Source organism: Eleutherodactylus coqui, chromosome 4 (assembly GCF_035609145.1).
Source record: "Eleutherodactylus coqui strain aEleCoq1 chromosome 4, aEleCoq1.hap1, whole genome shotgun sequence".
In the NCBI taxonomy this organism is placed as follows: Eukaryota; Metazoa; Chordata; class Amphibia; order Anura; family Eleutherodactylidae; genus Eleutherodactylus; species Eleutherodactylus coqui.
The window spans coordinates 166604021-166627374 of NC_089840.1; the positions used below are offsets into that span (position 1 = coordinate 166604021).

Here is a 23354-nt window from a genome sequence, read left to right on the forward strand (position 1 = left end):
CTAGTATTCAAATTAAGAATCCAGAAGGCCTCTCTTGTATGTAGTTTACGGGACAAATTACCGCCTCTTGTTGGGCGTGATACTTTTTCCAAACCCACTATTCTGAAAGTTGACATATCCCCACTGTGTGTCTCTACAAAATGACGTGCTGCACCTGATAATGGACGTTTACAGGCTTTATGAGAGGCAGCCAAAATCGATGAAGCATGCTCAGAAATCCTGATTTTCAATTTGCAAGTCATGCAACCTAAGTAATAGAGGCTGCAGGATGAGCAAAAAAAATAGTGTAATTGACATAAGTTGTATGACAATTAATGAAAGAACATATGTGTTGAACATGGGAGCCACATGGAAAATATTTAGTTTGTTAGGTTTTAGCGCATAAAGCACATCGAATGCCCCCGCATTTGGAAAAAAAAAACATGTACTTAGCCAATTTCTGTTACTGAAAAAAGGATTGTCTATTTTAGAGGAGACTTTCTTAGAGATAGCGTAAGCTCGTTCGGCAACAAACCGCACGCCATTGTCTAAGATAGTATCCAAAATGTCATCCTGCCTCAAGATGGCTATTTTTTTTGGATCATTTTGGTTAGATTTCTAAAATCATGGTGCTTTGTATAGTGCCAGTTTGCTTTTGTATGTAGCAAGGTAATATGAGCGAATGCAGAGAATGTCTTATACAAGGGCGTCCTAATATAATGTGGGGATGTAGAGGGGGTCCTATTAGAATGTGAGGGCACATAGTGGGCCTTATGAACTTGTGGCACAGAGGAGAATTATTACTCTGTGAGAGTTAAAAAGCAGGGGACTATTGCTGTGGTGCAAAAGGTTTGCATTATTTCTTGTTTTGGGCACTATGGGGAAATTATTAGTGTCTGGGGGCACTATCAATTTGTGCTAGTACTGTATGCGTAGAGTGTGCAGAGACAATATGTGGTTGGAAGAAGTCTCCATGGTGGTTTGTGGACGAGGAGGAAAGAGAGGGCTGGAGCAAAACCTGTGTAGTCATGTTTGTTGTGAACAAAGATACTACATACGAGGTGAAAAGAGTGAAGTGGTAACTTCAATAGTGGAGGTGCTGCCTGACCAGATGACGCACCACCTGGGTGGGCATGACCGAGCAAGAGAATAGGACTAAAAACTGGCAGTGGAGAAGGGCAACACTCCAGGTTAAAACAAGTAGGAAGTGACCAAAGGTGTGGAAAACTTCTCCTTTTCTATATATATAAAATTGAATGTATGCGCGTGTGTCTGTCTGTGTGTGTGTGTCTGTTTGTCCTTTATGCGCTACTACACCATTCATCCGATCACCATGAAACTTTGGGAAGTTGTTGAGTACACTCCTGGGAAGATTACTAGCATAGTACATCTATCCTTTGATAAATGGCGCACGTGCGGGCGTCGTCGACAGTTACGCCCCCCCCCCACGTAGATCGTTCGATTTCCATCATTGCCACTAATTCTCTCACTTCCTGATGTCGTAGAAACATGAAATTTGGCACGAGCATTGATTATGTCATAAATAGGAAAAGCTAATGGGTCCCAACTCGATTATTCAATTCTAAGCGCCAAAGAATTAGCGTCCAAATTTTACATACGGGATCTAATTCTCTCACTTTCCAATGTCATAGAACTTGACATTTGGCATGAGCATTGATTATGTCATAAATAGGAAAAGTTCAAGGGTCCCAACTCGATTGTTCAATTCTATGCGCAAAAGAATTAGCGTCCAAATTTTACGTACGGAATCTAACTCTTCCACTTTCCAATGTCATAAAAACTTGAAATTTGGCATGAGCATTGATTATATCATAAATGGGAAAAGTTAATAGGTCCCAACTCGATTGTTCAATTCTAAGCACAAAAGAATTAGCATCCAAATTTTACGTACAGAATCTAATTTTCTCGCTTCCCAATGTCATAGAAACTTGAAATTTGGAACGAGCATTGATTATGTCATAAATAGGAAACGCTAATGGGTCCTAACTCAATTATTCAATTCTAAGCGCAAAAGAATTAGCGTCCAAATTTTACGTACATAATCTAATTCTCTCACTTCCCAATGTCATAGAAACTTGAAATTTGGCACGAGCATTGATTATGTCATAAATAGGAAAAGTTAATGGGTCCCAACTCGATTATTCAATTCTAAGCACAAAAGAATTAGCGTCCAAATTTTACATACGGCATCTAATTCTCTCACTTCCTGATGTCATCTATATATATATAAATGAATGTATATCTGTCTGTCCTTTATACATTACTACACCATTCATCCAATCGTCATGAAACTTTGGGAAGTTGTTGAGTACACTCCTGGGAAGATTACTGGCATAGTACATCTATCCTACGATAGGTGGCGCGCGTGTGCGCATCGTCAACAGTTATGCCCCCCAGACAAAGAACGTTTGATTTCCATCTCAAGCACGAAAGCAAAAGCCATTACGATCAAGCGTGTTCAACTACAAAATGATGCATCCGCCGAACGTTTCGCAAGACAATTGCTGGATATTGAGAATGCTGAGATAAAATGAAAGTTGTGCTGTGATTGGTTGCTATATATTATACTGCTGAGGCAACATGAACGCTGTGCTGTGATTGGTTGCTACTTCTTATACTACTGAGGTTACATGAAAGCTGTGCTGTGATTGGTTGCTATATATTATACCGCTGAGGTAAAATGAATGCTGCACTGTGATTGGTTGCTATTTTTGATATTGCTGAGGCAGAATAAAAGTTGCGCCGTGATTGGTTGTTATTTCTCTTACTGCTGAGGTAACATGTAAGCTGCGCTGTGATTAGTTGTTATATATTATACCACTGAGGTAACATGAAAGCTGTGCTGTGATTGGTTGTTATTTATATATATAAAAATGAATGTATGTATGTCTGTCTTCGCAGCAACGCGCGACGGGTAAGCTAGTATTTAATAAAATATGTGATCAGCTTACGAAAACGCATTTCAGGGAAAACTCCTTCATCAGTTCGGCTGTTTAAAATATACAAGCAATTGATGGATCACAAAAAGGATTAATAATCCTGTTTGCATGTGTGGTGAGGGTCAGCCAGGGCAGGAGCATGAGATGTTCCATGGTGGTTTGCACTCAGATATAGAAGAAAAGGTAAAGTGGGCAACTTCAGCTGGAGAAAACATCACCTATGATTACTGGAGGTAACTGCACTGTAATCACTATCACTTTATAGAACCAATATCTGAATATGATATGGTTATTGCATTATTTAGAGGTACGCTAGAGCTCAACCACTGTGTCATGTTATAAACATTGTAGTATAGATAAGTTGTATGGATATATAAGATACATAGATATCTATAGGTGTATTTATTTTTTGGAAGGGGAAGGACGACAAAAGTTATGTGATGTCTTGGGGCTTGTGTCCCTAATCTTTTAAGGCTCCATCAACACCTGTGGCTGTTAGAGCTGCATTCATCTGCCAAGTAAGAGACCTAGCGATGCCATGGCAAGTTGCATTAGACCACAACTGGCAGCCATGAAGAGCAGTTTGTGGGGCGGTGGACCTTTAGGTGCAGGGCAGGGCGCTTTGTCTGGACCCCCTGATTACAACAAGTACTTAATATACATGAACCTCAAGTCAACATGAATAGAGTTAAAAAATTCTTAGTCCTCATCCTGTAGAATGATCCGTTTAGGGGCGGAGTTAGCCTGGTTTGCAGCGTGCACCAAAGATGAGGCTCAATCTGCTGCTGCGGAACTCCACAAGTTTACACGAATATTGTGATGATCGCGATACTGTGCACACCTCCAGCCATTTTACCTTCTGTATCACCCCATTACTTGTAGTATGTAAGCTCGTTGGAGCAGGACCCTCACCCCTATTGTTTCCATCAGCTGATTACGATTGTAACCGTGGTTCTGTAATTTTTTGTACTTTTGTCTTTCTGTATTTCCCCTGTCTATGTAAGCGCTGCGGAATATGTTGGCGCTATACAAATAAAGATTATTATTATTATTATTATTATTATTGATGTGAAATTGACAGCAGAATTAAGTTATTTTCAATTCTGCATCGTAATTGGAACGGAGGTTTCAGATTTGTGTGTGGAATTTACTGCATATTATGCTGCATATTGGAGGCTAATTCTGCCTGCGTGAAAGCAACAACATCAGCCCCCATAACGGAAACATTCTGAGCAGCAGCAATAAAGAACCAGTTGGAATATTGTATACAGACACAAACTTCAGGGCGGATTCACACGCGGCCACAAAAGAGGATCAAGCACAAATAAATCTGCTGCGAAATCTGCACATTTTAGGGCTCGCTGACACGGGCGTATGGAGGGCGGAGTATCACAAGTGTAATATGCAGTCCTAAAAGGCCATTCATGTACATTGGGCCATTCAGACATTGGGCTATTCTGGTGCATGATGTGCCGATTATAGGCTATGGGGGTTTAAAATATGCAGTAAGGGCAGATTCAGACGAACGTGGTTTTCTCCTGTTATGCGGTCTTAATAATCATAGCTGCATGACGGGACAAAACGAAACCACTGATTTCAATAGGAGTTCAGTAGAGATGAGCGAGCACCAAAATGCTCGGGTGCTCGTTACTCGAAACGAACTTTTCGCGATGCTCGAGGGTTCGTTTCGAATAACGAACCCCATTGAAGTCAATGGGCGACCCGAGCATTTTTGTATATCGCCGATGCTCGCTAAGGTTTTCATTTGTGAAAATCGGGGCAATTGAAGAAAGTGATGGGAACGACACAGCAACGGATAGGGCAGGCGAGGGGCTACATGTTGGGCTGCATCTCAAGTTCACAGGTCTCACTATTAAGCCACAATAGCGGCAAGAGTGCCCCCCCCCCAACAACTTTTACTTCTGAAAAGCCCTCATTAGCAATGGATACCTTAGCTAAGCACCACACTACCTCCATCAAAGCACAATCACTGCCTGCATGACACTCCGCTGCCACTTTTCCTGGGTTACATGCTGCCCAACCCCCCCTGCACGACCCAGTGTCCACAGCGCACACCAAATTGTCCCTGCGCAGCCTTCAGCTGCCCTCATGCCACGCCACACTCATGTCTATTTATAAGTGCGTCTGCCAGAGGAACCGCAGGCACACACTGCAGAGGGTTGGCACGGCTAGGCAGCGACCCTCTTTAAAAGGGGCGGGGCGATAGTCCACAATGCTGTAAAGAAGCAATGAGAAATCCAATCCTGTGCCACCTCCATCTGGGGCTGCACACGTGGGCATAGCAATGGGGAACCTATGTGCCAAACACTATTCATTCTGTCAAGGTGTCTGCATGCCCCAGTCAGACCGCGTTTTTTTATAAAGTCACAGGCAGGTACAACTCCGCAATGGGAATTCCGTGTGCACCCACAGCATGGGTGGCTCCCTGGAACCCACCCGCTGTACATAAATGTATCCCATTGCAGTGCCCTGGACAGCAGAGCTAACGTCAGATGAAATGCAGGTGGGCTTCGGCCCACACTGCATGCCCCAGTCAGACTGGGGTTCTTTAGAAGTGGAAACAGATGCATTTACAACTTCCTGTGGACCCACAGCATGGGTGGCTCCCTGGAACCCACCGGCGGTACATAAAAATATCCCATTGCACTGCCCATCACAGCTGAGGTAGTAATGTCATGTTTAATGCAAGTGGGCTTCGGCCCACACTGCATGCCCAGTCAGACTGGGGTTCTTTAGAAGTGGACACAGATGCATTTACAACTCCCTGTGGACCCACAGCATGGGTGGGTGCCAGGAAGCCACCGGCGGTACATAACAATATCCCATTGCATTGCCCATCACAGCTGAGGTAGTAATGTCATGTTTAATGCAGGTGGGCTTCGGCCCACACTGCATGCCCCAGTCAGACTGGGGTTCTTTAGAAGTGGACACAGATGCATTTACAACTCCCCGTGGACCCACAGCATGGGTGGCTCCCTGGAACCCACCGGCGGTACATAAAAATATCCCATTGCATTGCCCATCACAGCTGAGGTAGTAATGTCATGTTTAATGCAGGTGGGCTTCGGCCCACACTGCATGCCCAGTCAGACTGGGGTTCTTTAGAAGTGGACACAGATGCATTTACAACTCCCTGTGGACCCACAGCATGGGTGGGTGCCAGGAAGCCACCGGCGGTACATAAAAATATCCCATTGCAGTGCCCAACACAGCTGATGTAATGTCAGCTGTAATGCAGGTGGGCTAAAAATTAATTTGATTACACTGTAGGCGAGGGCCCACAAAAATTGCTGTATCAACAGTACTAATATACATCAGAAAAATTGCCCATGGCCAACCAAGAGGGCAGGTGAAACCCATTAATCGCTTTGGTTAATGTGGCTTAATTGGTAACTAGGCCAGGAGGCAGCCCAGTTTAAAATAAAAATTGGTTGAGGTGAAAGTTTCAACGCTTTAATGAGCATTGAAACGTATAAAAATTGTTTAGAAAAATTATATGACTGAGCCTTGTGGGCCTAAGAAAAATTGCCCCTTCGGCGTGATTATGTGAGGTTTCAGGAGGAGGAGCAGGAGGAGGAGGAGGAATATTATACACAGATTGATGAAGCGAAAAGGTCCCCGTTTTTGATGGGGATACAGAACGATGCTTCCATCCGCGGGTGCAGCCTACGTATTGCTTAGGTATCGCTGCTGTCCGCTGGTGCAGAAGAGAAGTCTGGAGAAATCCAGGCTTTGTTCATCTTGATGAGTGTTAGCCTGTCGGCACTGTCGGTTGACAGGCGGGTACGCTTATCTGTGATGATTCCCCCAGCCGCACTAAACACCCTCTCTGACAAGACGCTAGCCGCAGGACAAGCAAGCACCTCCAGGGCATACAGCGCGAGTTCAGGCCACGTGTCCAGCTTCGACACCCAGTAGTTGTAGGGGGCAGAGGCGTCACGGAGGACGGTCGTGCGATCGGCTACGTACTCCCTCACCATCCTTTTACAGTGCTCCCGCCGACTCAGCCGTGACTGGGGAGCGGTGACACAGTCTTGCTGGGGAGCCATAAAGCAGTCAAGGGCCTTAAAGAGTGTTGCCCTGCCTGTGCTGTACATGCTGCCTGATCTACGCGCCTCCCCTGCTACCTGGCCCTCGGAACTGCGCCTTCGGCCACTAGCGCCGTCGTATGGGAATTTTACCATCACTTTGTCCGCCAGGGTCCTGTGGTATAGCAACACTCTCGAACCCCTTTCCTCTTCGGGTATGAGAGTGGAAAGGTTCTCCTTATACCGTGGGTCAAGCAGTGTGTACACCCAGTAATCCGTAGCGGCCAGAATGCGTGTAACACGAGGGTCGCGAGAAAGGCATCCTAACATGAAGTCAGCCATGTGTGCCAGGGTACCTGTACGCAACACATGGCTGTCCTCACTAGGAAGATCACTTTCAGGATCCTCCTCCTCCTCCTCAGGCCATACACGCTGAATGGATGACAGGCCAGCAGCATGTGTACCCTCACCAGTGGGCCAAGCTGTCTCTTCCCCCTCCTCCTCATCTTCCTCCTCCTCCTCCTCCTCCTCCTCACCGCGCTGAGATATAGACAGGAGGGTGCTCTGACTATCCAGCGACATACTGTCTTCCCCCGGCTCTGTTTCCGAGTGCAAAGCGTCTGCCTTTATGCTTTGCAGGGAACTTCTCAAGAGGCATAGCAGAGGAATGGTGACGCTAATGATTGCAGCATCGCCGCTCACCACCTGGGTAGACTCCTCAAACTTGCACTGGCAGATTAAACCGATGTTGCAGGGTGCGCAGGGTGGCAGCGTCCGTGTGGGACTTGCGGAAATGTGCGCAGAGCCTGCGCACCTTTCCGAGCAGGTCTGACAAGCGTGGGTAGCTTTTCAGAAAGCGCTGAACCACCAAATTAAAGACGTGGGCCAGGCATGGCACGTGCGTGAGGCTGCCGAGCTGCAGAGCCGCCACCAGGTTACGGCCGTTGTCACACACGACCATGCCCGGTTGGAGGCTCAGCGGCGCAAGCCAGCGGTCGGTCGGCTCTGTCAGACCCTGCAGCAGTTCGTGGGCCGTGTGCCTCTTCTCTCCTAAGCTGAGTAGTTTCAGCACGGCCTGCTGACGCTTGCCCACCGCTGTGCTGCCCCGCCGCGCGACACCAACTGCTGGCGACGTGCTGCTGCTGCTGACACATCTTGATTGCGAGACAGAGGTTGCGTTGGAGGAGGAGGAGGAGGGTGGTTTAGTGGAGGAAGCATACACCGCCGCAAATACCACCACCGAGCTGTGGCCCGCAATTCTGGGGGTGGGTAGGACGTGAGCGGTCCCAGGCTCTGACTCTGTCCCAGCCTCCACTAAATTCACCCAATGTGCCGTCAGGGAGATATAGTGGCCCTGCCCGCCTGTGCTTGTCCACGTGTCCGTTGTTAAGTGGACCTTGGCAGTAACCGCGTTGGTGAGGGCGCGTACAATGTTGCGGGAGACGTGGTCGTGCAGGGCTCGGACGGCACATCGGGAAAAGTAGTGGCGACTGGGAACTGAGTAGCGCGGGGCCGCTGCCGCCATCATACTTTTGAAGGACTCAGTTTCCACAACCCTATACGGCAGCATCTCCAGGCTGACAAATTTGGCTACGTGCACGTTTAACGCTTGAGCGTGCGGGTGCGTGGCTGCGTACTTGCGCTTGCGCTCAAACACTTGCGCTAGCGACGGCTGGACGGTGCACTGACAGACATTGGTGGATGGGGCCGAGGACAGCGGAGGTGAGGGTGTGGGTGCAGGCCAGGAGACGGTAGTGCCTGTGTTCTCAGAGCGGGGTTGGATCTCAGTGGCAGGTTGGGGCACAGGGGGAGAGGCAGCGGTGCAAACCGGAGGCGGTGAACGGCCTTCGTCCCACCTTGTGGGGTGCTTGGCCATCATATGTCTGCGCATGCTGGTGGTGGTGAGGCTGGTGGTGGTGGCTCCCCGGCTGATCTTGGCGCGACAAAGGTTGCACACCACTGTTCGTCGGTCGTCTGCACTCTCAGTGAAAAACTGCCAGACCTTTGAGCACCTTGGCCTCTGCAGGGTGGCATGGCGCGAGGGGGCACTTTGGGAAACAGTTGGTGGATTATTTGGTCTGGCCCTGCCTCTACCCCTGGCCACCGCACTGCCTCTTGCAACCTGCCCTGCTGCTGCCCTTGCCTCCCCCTCTGAAGACCTGTCCTCAGTAGGCGTAGCAAACCAGGTGGGGTCAGTCACCTCATTGTCCTGCTGCTCTTCCTCAGAATCCTCGGTGCGCTCCTCCCTCGGACTTAATGCCCTTACTACTAACTCACTGATAGGCAACTGTGTCTCATCGTCATCGGCCTCCTCACCCACTGAAAGGTCTTGAGACAGTTGCCGGAAGTCCCCAGCCTCATCCCCCGGACCCCGGGAACTTTGCAATGGTTGGGCATCAGTCACGATAAACTCCTCTGGTGGGAGAGGAACCACTGCTGCCCAATCTGAGCAGGGGCCCGAGAACAGTTCCTGGGAGTCTGCCCGCTCCTCAGAATGTCTCATTTTCATGGAGTGAGGAGGCTGGGAGGAAGGAGGAGCAGCAGCCAGAGGATTCTGAGTTGCAGCAGTGGACGGCGCAGAACTCTGGGTGGACGATAGGTTGCTGGAAGCACTTTCTGCCATCCACGACAGGACCTGCTCACACTGCTCATTTTCTAATAAAGGTCTACCGCGTGGACCCATTAAATGTGCTATGAATGTGGGGACGCCAGAAACGTGCCTCTCTCCTAATCCTGCAGCAGTCGGCTGCGATACACCTGGATCAGGAGCTCGGCCTGTGCCCACACCCGGACTAGGGCCTCCGCGTCCTCGGCCGCGCCCACGTCCTCTAGGCCTACCCCTACCTCTCAGCATGCTGTATTACCAGGAATGCAGAAACACAACGCTGTAATTAAATGTGCCGCTTATTGGCCTGTGGTTGGAGGCTGAGTTCGCTTATGGAACGCCAGGAAATAATTTGGCGCAAGCCTGCTGTAACACTTAGCTGGCTGCGTATTTATTTGGAGAACTAATACCCCCAGCAGACACGGACCCAGAACACTGAGCACAGTGACAGGCAGGCCAAATTGATTTTTTTCCAATATTTTTTAGAAAAGGACCAGTGCGTATATTCAATCTATAATATATGTCTTCTGGCCCTGCCTACACAATTCTGTCCCTGGACTGTGTCATGGAACTGCTGTGTTGCACTGTTATTAACTGCAACAGACCGGTGATTTCAGAGCCAGGAAATAATTTGGCGTAAGCCTGCTGTAACACGTAGCTGGCTGCGTATGATTTTGGAGAACTACTACCCCCAGCAGACACGGACCCAGAACACTGAGCACAGTGACAGGCAGGCCAAATAGATTTTTTTCCAATATTTTTTTGAAAAGGACCACTGCGTATATTCAATCTATAATATATGTCTTCTGGCCCTGCCTACACACTTCTGTCCCTGGACTATTACTGCAGGGCGCAATGCTCTGCACGGCCGATATACCAAAAAAAAAAAAAAAAATGTGCAACACTGCTAAAAGCAGCCTCCACACTACTGCACACGGTTAGATGTGGCCCTAAGAAGGACCGTTGGGGTTCTTGAAGCCTACACTAACTCCTAACACTCTCCCTACAGCAGCTCCAACACGATACCACTGTCCCTCAGCTATGTCACAACACATCTGAGGCGAGCCGCGGGAGGGGCCGATTTTTATAATCGGGTGACACCTGATCTCCCCAGCCACTCACTGCAGGGGGGTGGTATAGGGCTTGAACGTCGCAGGGGGAAGTTGTAATGCCTTCCCTGTCTTTCAATTGGCCAGAAAAGCACGCTAACGTCTCAGAGATGAAAGTGAAAGTAACCCGAACATCGCGTGGTACTCGTTACGAGTAACGAGCATCTCGAACACGCTAATATTCGAACGAGTATCAAGCTCGGACGAGTACGTTCGCTCATCTCTAGAGTTCAGTAGTTGTGTTTTCACTATCGGGATTCTCGGCCGTTACTTGTACCATTGGAAAAAGATCGGACCCGCCCTGTAGTGAATACATCGTTCTGGAAACATCGGCGGCCGCTGTCTTCTCGCGGTTATTTTTAAACTCCTGTGCTCTGGCGTGGAGTTTAAAAAGCCGTCGAAGCATAAGAAATTAATCTCATTCAGGTGTAACTATGCTCCGCACTGGCGAGCGTATGTTACGCCTATGTTTATCTGAATCCGCTCCAAATATGCATGTTAGGGTGGCTTCACACAGGCGTATTTGCATGAGTTTTTGCGCACATAATATGCAGACAATAGAATCATTTGATTTCAATGGGTTTATTCACACTTCCTTTTTTGCACACACATTTCTCACACGCTCAAAAAAATAGGACCTGCTCTCTCTTTCTGTGCATTTGCGCACCAGGGGTCTATGGGAGGTGTGCAAATGTTCAATATGCTGTGCAAATCTGTGAAAGACGACATCTGGGCCTCATTCGGCTGAATAGCCTTTAAAATTGGGGCGCGGTCATATGCCATGCGCAAAAAAACTGGCCTGCGTGCGCATAAAGTACAATACAATGTGCATATATGCGCACAAATTTACCTCGTTCATAGTGCAAATATGCTATGCTGAAGCGTGTACATTTGCGCATACACTCATGTGAAGGTGCCCTCACATGCATATTTAACTGTGTACTGTGTATTATGTGCATGAAAATGACGTGTAACACGAAACCACCATACGTCCGTGTGAGTGAGCCCCTGTATGCAGAAATGCTGCGGATTGCAAGCTTTGCATTGAGTGGCACTACAGGACATCCTTCACCCTCATCTGCATGAAAGACATCCAGAATTTTTGACAGATTTGTTTGTTGGGTATTTTATGGTGCGTGTCGCCGATTACACGGTTTTGTGTAGTCTTTTGTTCCTGTACGAGGTCGTGATTATGGGTCCAGCACTGCAGGAGTTATCCTTGTGTTTGGTAACAATAATGGGAACGATTTGTGAATTTCAAAAGCAAATTCCTTGTCTGTAGCGAAAACAAGACAGAGCGATTAAGCGCTAAGAGCCAGAAATGTGTGCAGCGAGGTGACTCATGACTTGGCCACACCGCAGACTTACAGGCACATCTGGCTGACTTCAGGAACACGAAGCAGGAAGGAACAATATTCCCGGGACGCTGGAGGAGATAGAGGAAAACACAGAAGGTCAATCGTTGCTAATGGTGACCAATCACGTCATTGTCTTTATTTTCCTATGAACCGCTGAAGAACAAGCAGCGGGTTGCTTGGCTACAATTGGTTGCTGCAGGCAGCTGTCCGCTTCCCTGTTGCAGCATTTTTGATAAATCTCCTTTGTTGTGCCCAATTTTAGACCAGATTACACAAAAACAATCGCCCGTCTGTGCTCCAGCGAACATTACACACAGGTTTCCACACCTAAACAGCGTTCTAACTGGTCAAATCCTCCCTCGGCCGGTGTTGTAGGACTTCGCAGACTCCGCCCCCGGACCACACTAATTGTATCTTCGAGAGTCATTAGAACATGAAAAGTCCACTTAGAAGATCTTTTTCGTGATTGCCTGAGGGGTTTCTCAAGGACTTAAAATTCCTCCACAACCGCTCTGTCCTTCCTGGTTGTTGCTGATCAGGACATGTGACTGCGGCTGCCAATCAATGGTCACAGCAGTAACCGTCTATAGCCAGTGATTGGCTGCAGTAGTCACAAGTCCTGGTCAGCAGCAACCAGGAAGGACGGAGCAGCTGTGGAGCAATTTTAAGTCCAAGGAAAACCCTTTAAACAGTTTCTGCTCTACTTCTAGGAGTCTTCAGACTATGGCCGGCTTCACGCCTGCGAATCTGCATGCGCAATTTGCAATGAATAGAACCCATTGATTTTAATAGGTTTAAACATGTATCTATATTTTGTGTACAAGAAAAGGTAGAACACGTTCTATCCTGCTTATTTGCACACCAAAGGTCCCCTAAGGGCAGACTCGCACGGACGGATTTGTGCACGCAAAAATAGCACAAACAATATGCTGAGAATCGAACCCATTGATATCAATGGCTTATTCAGATTTTCGCTTTTGCACACACAAAAAGCCCTATAGCGTACTCTATTTTGGTGAGTGTATTTGCGCACCTAATGCCTGTGTAATTGCGCATTACGCTGCGCAATTTTGAGAAGAAAAGAACATATAGGTTACTAATTAGGCTAAATACCCTGTTTGTGTCCCATATGGAAAAAACATGCCTCACGGGCAGAAAACGTTCAGTACAATTTGCTGACACGTGCACAAAAAAACCTTGTTGATTATGCAAAAATGTTGCACTGCGGCATGCGCAATTGTGCTTACGCTGGCGTGAAGCCAACTTAAGAGTACAACGACATCCAACACAATTTTTTTTTTTCTAGAAGACGGTTTAACAAGAATTGTTGAAAACTGATGGAGTAAACATTTACAGGCTCCTGATGTACAGGATGATGAATCCTTCACACGAGAATGATGTCAGCCTTTGCTTGTGCAGCCTGTTCATACAGGCAGATAAATCATTATGCGCCAGGCACACTGGGGCAGATGCGCCAGTTTGCACTAGGGCAGATACGCCATTCCGCGCCAGGGTAGATATGCCAGTTTGCACTTGGGCAGATACACCGGTCAACACCAGGGCAGATACTTCAATTGCTGGGCACATAAACCCCATGCATTGGGGAAGGTTTACATCTCTGAAATTGTGGGACACTAAGAAAGTGTATCTGGGTTTGCGATAAGGAAATCTGGATACAAAATTAGTAAAAGAAGAGCCAGATGGATCTTTCATCTAAATACCAAAACACCAAGTGGACTAAATGAGGGGTCTTCATTTGGGGCCTTTCATTAATGGTACCTGTTAATAAACTACAGGAAGTTCATTGATATGTTTATTATTAGTATTTTATGTTAGATATTCACATGGATTAGTCTTCCGGCTCCACAACACACAGTAACTGCTAGTGAATAATTAGCCATGTAAGCCCCCTCCCCCCTCCTTTTTATAGTCTGCATGACATCACCAGATTAACATGATTTAAATATGTTGTTAGAATATGTGTTTTTTTTTTCTTTTTTCCTCAGTGTTAGGGTGGACACCTACTTGCGTTTTTCTTGCGCATTTTTTTCACACATTATCGCTGTGTTTTTTTAACGCACTTGTCAATGGGACTTTCTAATGTTAAAAAAGCATTACAAGTTTGTGCTTTGTGATTTTTATGCAATGTGTTTTTAACATTAGAAAGTCTCATTGACAATCGCGTTAAAATAATGCAGTGATATCGTGTGAAAAAAATGTGCAAGAAAAACGCAAGTGGATGTCCACCCTTACTGAGCCTGCCCATCTATCGGCTTTAGACCGCTCTCGTACAGGACGCTTTTTATCGTGATTAGCGAGGCATTTCAAATGCCGCACCAATCGTGGTACAACACTTCCATTGATTTTAATGAGGCCTAGCATTGGGCACGTTAAAAAAACTGTTGAACGCTGTGACACACGTTCGAAAACGCTGATCAAAATTGCAGTAAAGCACGCCTTTTACTAATACCATGTGTGAGAGTAGCCTAAGATTACTTGCAGAGTATCAGCTTGGCATCTCTAGAAACTGTCTCCTTGCTGTTACTGAGCATGCTCGGTTATCGGCTTTAGTTTACTGGGAGTTCCCAGCTCTTATGTAAGTTGGGTCCCGCCTTCCTCTCATCAGATTGGGTATCAGGATGTATGATGGGGTAGGGGAATTCCAGCCAATAATTTGCTGGGAAGTGTGGCATCGGGCTGATATTGGTGGTTGAATATACTGGGGTCCGGCCAGCTCAGTATCAGCCTTGATATCCCCTAAGGATGCCAGGGAGCTGGAGAAACATGTTGGGAGGCTGACAACAGTGTTTTTAACACAGTTTGCTTCGCTGTGTTTCATCCTTTGCTTTTCATTAAAACTGTTCTGTGTTTATGATTAGTATTGCTTATTGGGATCGACTGGGCAATTAAAATCGGGCCAATTTTTGCTAAATTGGATATGATCACCCCAATTCAATTTTTAGGATATACCTGCAACATATTGGCTCTCTGTTCTGAGGAGAAAAAGAGGTGTGTTGGTTCAGTGCTGCTGCCTCGCACTGCTGGGTTTCTAGGCTTCAACCTGACCTTGGGAACCCAACATGGAGAGGCAGCAGCACACCTGTTCTCTCTCCTCAGAGCAGAGAGCCAATATGTTGGAAATATCACCTAAAAAATTAATTGTGGTGATCATATCCAATTTAGCAAAAATTGGCCCGATTTTAATTGCCCGGCCAATCCCAACAAGCAACACTAATCATAAACACAGAAGAGTTTTAATGGAAAACTTTGTATTTCACCTCTTCCTTGGATCCAAAACTGATGTAAAATTCTTAGCTAATCTGCATTGTGTGTGTGAGGCATTAATGGGAGAAAGTACAGATGCCTAGTTGTGTCTTAAAGTCTAGTTGTCAGCCATACTCGGGGTTGTCAGAAAGCAGATCCCTAGTAATAACATGAGACTCTTTGAGAGTATGGAGTTGAAGTAACATCTATACTGCAAATATTTGGAGGTATTCGAATATGTTCATGTTCTTGACCTCAATAATGTGATAAATGACACAGCAATGGAAAGTGTTATTAGTAGTATAGCTTATCTCTCGTGTGCCAGGCTGTTATACAAATACCGGGCGAGGACAGACTGCTGCAGAGTTTACCTCCAAGGTGAACAGCTCATTGCTCAGGAAGGTGTTTTCTTTCTGCATATCCAGAACCCTGAAATCAATAGATCTTGTTAATAACCAGCTTACCGCAGATTTGTCTGACCTCGGTCATGTCATTGAGTCATATAACATATAAAGTAACATTTTTACAAACGCGAGCTAGAAGGCTGGTTTTAGACAAGTGTATTGTAATAACCTGTGATATGGATCTGTATTATGAACGTTACAGATGACATTACTACTGCACGTTATTAGTATTGGATTAGTAGTTGCTCCATATATTTTATTTTCTACTTTGCATATACTGATCGGTATTTGCCCAATAGAGAAGAATAGCAACATGGAGGCAAAAAATGGTCATGCTGCGTATTTTGTGAACAATATAGCCATCTGAAAAAACACATAGATTTCCATTAGCTTCATATTACGGTTTGCAAAACACAGACCAAATGTGGAGTTAAACTACTCTTGACTGAAAGTGGCCATATACACATTCTAGCAAGTTACATAATAATATTTTGGACTGTTTTCTGTAAGCAAATTGAGGAAGAAAATTATCCAATGAAAAAATCATTTTCTAGAGTCCACATGAGCAATCTGGCAGCGGTGCGTGTCGGCAGCTGGACCCACCACAAGGCATGCAACTGAGCTTAGGAAAATGTCTTCTTACATGGAACTTCCTGATGGATTTTCCATTCTCTTACTGTTTTAAAGAAACATTGAAGAACCAAAGTTCCTGCAGAACTATAAAAGTATAAAATATATAGTGACATATTCAAAAAGGTATCTCCTTCATCGGCCTCCTACAAACAGAGGTGCACACAGGTGGGGGGGGGGGGGGGAGCCACATCAAAGTTTAAAATACTCTAGGGCTGCTTTTGGACCTTTCACACATGGCGGACATTTCTGTGTCACAATGTTATCCTTATAGGGCTTGAATTCCGCAGCTGTTAAAATCTGCACGGCTTAACTGCAAAACCACAAGATTAAATTCCGATGGAGAAAAGCTTTCTGCATTGTAATTAAGGATGCCTTGTGGAATTGTTGTTGCAGGTTTCTAACATACAGGAGATGTAATTCTGCAATAAAAGTCTGTGGAGAGAAATGCAAGAAATTCTGCAAGTTGTCCCACAAAACGCAGTTTAAAACGCAACAAAATCTGCATCTACGCAGCATCATGCAATTCTCTTCCGTGTGAAGTGTCTCTTTTGGTTCTATTTAACACCTGACCCACCACCTGTAACAGGGGAACTTGATGCTGGTTTGACCCATCAGCTTTTCCATGATCCTTGGGTTGATCACTCACACACTTGGTAACTATTTTGTAGGACTTATATAAAGGAGATTCTTTACTGTATATAAAATAAGGCCATTACTTACCGAGTAAGGAGTGCATATAGATGCATCCTCTCACCATGCAGGTAGCTGACTACCAAATGAGGGAACAAATTACACTTGTGCAGGACACCGATGAGACAGCCACTCACACTGCCTCTTGATATAGAGGGGGGTGGCTGCTTGGCGTATACTTTCACACATAGTGGATACAAAGTGCCAGACCATTCTGATACATGTAGTTCACCATACAGACCAGCAACCTATTAATGACGCCATAATAATTTGGCGGGTTGCCCTGCACTTCCATCAGTGAACCACATTGGTACTGCTACCCTGGGCTCCCCTGGAGTCTTAAAGCCACACTGCATGTGAATGATAGATAATAAATGCAAGGCATTAGTTGGATTTTGGCCAAGATACATGAGCCCACTAACCACTTCATGGTTCCTTGCATTGTAGTGGGTCCCTACACTAATATAATTACATCACAGAAGGGGAAATATAAAAAAATTAAAAACAATCACAGAAAACGGCCATTACTTACTGAGTAAGGGGTGCATATAGATGCATCTTATCACCATGCAGGTAGCTGACTACCAAATGAGGGAGTAAATTACACCTGTGCAGGACACCCATGAGACAGCCACTCGCACTGCCTTTTGATATAGAGGGGGGTGGCTGCTTGGCGCATACTCCTACACATAGTGGATACAAAGTGCCAGACCACTCTGATATATTAGTGTAGGGACCCACTACAACGCAAGGAACCGTGAAGTCGTTAGTGAGCTCTTGTATCTTGGCCAAAATCCAACCAATGCCTTGCATTTATTATCTATCATTCACATGCAGCGTGGCTTTAAGACTCCAAGGTGGGCCCAGGGTGGCAGTACCAATGTCGTTCCCTGATGGAAGTGCAGGGCAACCCGCCAAATTATTATGGCGTCATTAATAGGTTGCTGGTCTGCATGGTGAACTAAATATATCAGAGTGGTCTGGCACTTTGCATCCACTATGTGTGGGAGTATATGCCAAGCAGCCCCCCCCCCTCCCCCCTCCCCCCTCTATATCAAGATGCAGTGCGAGTGGCTGTCTCATCGGTGTCCTGCACAGGTGTAATTTGCTCCCTCATTTGGTAGTCAGCTACCTGCATGGTGAGAGGATGCATCTATATGCACTCCTTACTCAGTAAGTAATGGCTGTTTTCTGTGATTGTTTTTAATTTTTTTTATATTTCCCCTTCTGTGATGTACATAAAATAAGGGATGCAGCTGACCTGGTCTTGACTCCTTCGGAAGATTTCCACAGCATCCGCATGGTCTGGACCCTCTCAGAAGGGCTCCACAGCAGTTGCATGGTCTGAACCTTCTTAGAAGGGTTCCACAGCAGCCACATGGTCTGGACCCTCTAAAAAGGGTTCCACAGCTGCGACCAGGTCTGGACCTTCTTAGAAGGGTTCCACAGCAGTCGCATGGTCTGGACCCTCTCAGGAGCGTTCCACAGCAGTCGCATGGTCTGGACCCTCTCAGGAGGGTTCTACAACAGTTGCATGGTCTGGACCCTCTCAGAAGGTTTCCACAGAGGCCACATGGTCTGGACCCTCCTAGAAGGGTTCGATAGAAGCCAAATGGTCTGGGACCTCTCGAAAGGTTTCCACATTAGCCTAATGGTCTGGACCCTCTCAGAAGGGTTTTACAGTAGCTGAATGGCCTGGACCCTCTCAGGAGGGTTCCACAGCAGCCGCATGGTCTGGACCCTCTTAGAAGGGTTCGACAGTAGCCACATAGTCTGGACCCTCCTAGAACCCAGTCTGGACCCTCCTAGAAGGGTTCCACAGTACCCGCATAGTCTGGACCCTCCTAGAATAGTCCCACAGCAGCCGACCTGGTCTGGACCTTCTTAGAAGGGTTTCCACAGCAGCCCCATGGTCTGGACCCTCCTAGAAGGGTTCCACAGGAGCCACATGGTCTGGACCCTCTCAGGAGCATTCCACAGCAGCCGCATGGTCTAGATCCTCTCAGGAGGGTTCCACAGCAGTTGCATGGTCTGGACCTTCTCAGAAGGTTTCCACATTAGCCTAATGGTCCGGACCCTCTCAGAAGGGTTTCACTGTAGCTGAATGGCCTGGACCCTCTCAGGAGGGTTCTACAACAGTCGCATGGTCTGGACCTACTCAGAAGGGTTCCACAGCAGCCGCATGGTCTGGACCCTCTTAGAAGGGTTCCACAATAGCCGCATGGTCTGGACCCTCTCAAAAGGTTTCCACATTAGCCTAATGGTCTGGACCCTCTCAGAAGGGTTTTACAGTAGCTGAATGCCCTGGACCCTCTCAGGAGGGTTCTACAACAGTCGCATGGTCTGGACCCTCTTAAAGGGTTCCACAGTAGCCGCAAGATCTGGCCCTCCTAGAAGGGTTCCACAGTAGCCGCATAGTCTGGACCCTCCTAAAATGGTCCCACAGCAGCCGACCTGGTCTGGACCTTCTTAGAAGGGTTTCCACAGCAGCCGCATGGTCTGGACCCTCTTAGGAGCGTTCCACAGCAGCCGCATAGTCTAGACCCTCTCAGGAGGGTTCCACAGCAGTTGCATGGTCTGGATCTTTTTAGAAGGGTTCCACAGTAGCCACATGTTCTGGAACCCTCTCAGGAGCATTCCACAGCAGCCGCATGTTCTGGAACCCTCTCAGGAGCATTCCACAGCAGCTGCATGGTCTGGACCCTCTAAGGAGGGTTTCACAGCAGCCGCATGGTCTGGACCTTCTTAGAAGGGTTCCACAGTAGTCGCATGGTCTGGACCCTCCTAGAATGGTCCTACAGCAGCCGTCCTACTCTGGACCTTCTTAGAAGGGTTCCACAGCAGCTGCGTAGTCTAGAGCCTCTCAGGAGTGTTCCACAACAGCCGCATGGTCTGGACCCTCTCAGGAGCATTCCACAGTAGTCGAATGGTCTGGACCCTCTCAGGAGGGTTCAACAGCAGTCGAATGGTCTGGACCCTCTCAGGGAGGTTCAACAGCAGTCGAATGATCTGGACCTTCTAGGAAGGGTTTCAACACAGCAGCTGCTTGGTCTGGACCCTCTCAAAAGGGTTCCACAGCAGCCGCATGGTTAGGCTCGATATTACACACATTCTGAATTACACAATTATTTACAATCTATAGAACAGAACTATGATATAAAAATACATAATAAACCAACGTAAACATGTTATCAGCATAACCCGGATAAGATGACTCTTTCTGTTGAGTCCACTGTGTTATGTATTTTGTCAGCTGTCATTTAAACTGGTGGAATTACAGATTCTGTTTCTACCCCTCAATAATGATGATGTTCTGCAAAATTGTTCTATCTTTGTGCAATGAAGATGTTCTGTTCAGTTTACAACCAACTGTTTCCTATTGTTGTCAGATCTATTCTTCATTATATTGTACTATATTATTAGATAATATAGATATATATAGTAACATTGTATATAAGCCAGCCGAAGAAAAAACAACTTATGTTCCTCTAGTTCAGCCGACTACCTCATAATGTTGAAAAACCCCTATGAGGCAGAAGCCATTTTCCCCATTTAACAGGTAAAAATCCTTCCTGACTCCAATCTGGCAATCAGAATAATCCCCAAATCACCAACCCTTCTGAGTAATTAGCAATATAACATGTAATTTTGTAATGCTCAAGAAAGGCGCCCAGACCCCTCTTATACTCTTATATCATAGTCACACTGCTCTTACAGGAAAGAACCCCATTCTATGTTGTGTAGAAACCTTCTTTCCTCTAGATGTAGAGAGTGCCCCTTGTTACATTCCACGAGCAAAATTAAATGATCCGCGTGGATGATCCGCAGTTCAATATGCCCAGAGACATGCATTGGGCATCTTCAGGTAATTAAACACCTGCGGATGTCATTTTATCTTGTGCGGGATAAAAATCACAGCATGCTCTATTTTCTGCGGTTTTCTTGCACGGACGGCTTCCATGTGCCATCCAATGTGCAGGACTCCGCACACCGCCATGAATAGGGCACGCTGTTTTACCTGTAATGTTTTTATGCATTTTGTATTAACAGAAGTTATATTTTCTGACACATCCACGTTTTTTTGGGGTCCATTTTGAATATGTCAGAGATTGGATTCACAAAGGCCATAAGTTTATACAAAAAACAAAATGTATGAGTTATGTGTAGATTTAATGCAGAATTACTGCAGGTTATGGCTTTTGCACTGCAAAAGAGTGGAATCCGTACACAAAATCCACACAAAATATTCACATTAAAAATTGGAGTTTGTGACTAATTTGTTTGTGGAGTAAAATTCTGCCCATTATCCATTCCTGGTTTTGGCTTAAAAAAATGGATGTAAAATACTGATCCAATACTGAAGTGTGGAAGTGCCATAAAGCAGCCGCTGCCTTTACAGAGTGCTGTGTACCTAAACATGGAGAAGATCGAAGCCATGAAAACCATCTCTGTTTTCGTCCTGGGTCACCAGAAGTCTCCAACAGCAGGGTCCCGGCATTTATCTGCCTAATTGCTCTGCCAGGTCTATCAACTGAAACCTGTGGCCTAAATATACCATGGTGCAGGCTTTAGGTATATCGACAGTCCACTATATATTTATTTACCTGTTGAACTAGATGCTTGACTATGTAGACCTCCATTAATCCCTTCACCATCCCGAATTATAAAGTGTTTCCAGTTATCAGTAAATTTCAGTCTGTATAATGGGGGTTGCATTAAACCATCTCTAATAGAACACCTAAACATTTGGTAACGGCAGTTTAAAAATTCTGGTTTTGCTCCTCCAATGCCTATTTCAAAATCCTACATTTTTGTTCCTTTGGTAAGAAAATAATTTTTTAACCCCACAAGGGGACTAAACAGTTTCTAACCTTACTGGCGAACTCGTAAAATTACCTGACTTCTTCTCGGCCGATGGCTTCCAGGAGTTTAGTGATCTCTCCAGGAAAGTCTGGCAGCACAACAGAGAATTTGCACACACGATGATCCAGAACGAGAGCTCTGTCCAGACAATGGCGAAGTAAAGGCAACGGCAGGTTCCCACTACACACCACCACGGCCACCCTGAAGAACAAAAACCGTGGCTTAGAACATTACCTCAGAAAAAGACTAATTGCCTGTTTGCATTTTCTATATGAAGGCTGGGAAAGGGGTTGGAATCCTAAATACCCATGTACTACCATGGATGCTGTGTCTGAGACTCTGATAATGTTGTACAATATAGGTATTTGTTAGTGATTCCTGAGAGTCGTTGCTGATTAAGAAGAGTTTAGCAAGGTTAGCTCTGTGTGTGGCCCTTGAGTCCTATTGGAGGGCCACACTCAAGGATGATGCAGTGAACGGGCACATTTGCAGCTGTGAATTTACAGATAATTCTACTCCAACAGGACATGCAAATCTTAATAACGATTAGAGATGAGCGAGCACCAAAATGCTCGAGTGCTCGTTACTCGAGTCGAACTTTCAGTGATGCTCGAGAGTTCGTTTCGAGTAACGAACCCCATTGAAGTCAAGGGTCGACTCGAGCATTTTTATATATCGCCGATGCTCGCTAAGGTTTTCATTTGTGAAAATCTGCAAAACCCAAGAAAGTGCTGGAAACGACACAGAAACGGATAGGGCAGGCGAGGGGCTACATGTTGGGCTGCATCTCAAGTTCCCAGGTCCCACTATTAAGCCACAATAGTGGCAAGAGTGAGACCCCCCCGCACTGTCAGCATAAAGATCATTCTCCTCTGCCACAGCTGTAACAGCTATGGCAGAGTAGAACGATGTTAGCCCATTAAATTCAATGGAGTTGGCAATACAGCCGGCTCCATTGAAAGCAATGGGCTGCCGGCGATCGCCGGATGAATTGTCGGGAAGGGCTTAAATATATAAGCCCTTCCCTGCAATTCATCCAGAAATGTGTAAAAATAAAAAAAATATATACTCACCTTGTCCCGGCAGAACGATGTTAGCCCATTGAATTCAATGGAGCCGGCAATACAGCTGGCTCCATTGACAGCAATGGGCTGCCGGCGATCGCAGGATGAATTGTCGGGAAGGGCTTAAATATATAAGCCCTTCCCTGCAATTCATCCAGAAATGTGTAAAAATAAAAAAATATATATATACTCACCTGGTCCCGGCAGACGGAGTTCAGCGCGTCCGGCGGCAGTCCTCCTGAACTGCTCTGAACAGCTGTGAGTAGTATTCAGCAGCCGGGGATTTAAAATCCCCGCCTGTTGAATGAGCTGCCTCTAATTGGTCACAGCCTGACCAATCAGAGGCAGATCTCACTCACACACCCATTCATAAATT

The 23354-nt window shown here is 46.3% G+C and overlaps 1 protein-coding gene across 1 annotated transcript in view; it reads right to left on the reverse strand.

Moving 5' to 3' along the window:
- Window positions 1-23354, reverse strand: part of LOC136625825 (L-threonine ammonia-lyase-like) — a 164933-nt gene that overhangs the window by 20481 nt on the left and 121098 nt on the right. The window contains exons 9-10 of the mRNA XM_066600348.1: window positions 21948-22115; window positions 15696-15753 (exon numbers count right to left, since the gene is read on the reverse strand). Coding sequence (XP_066456445.1) covers window positions 15696-15753; window positions 21948-22115 — 226 coding nt within the window. The remainder of the gene's footprint in view (window positions 1-15695; window positions 15754-21947; window positions 22116-23354) is intronic.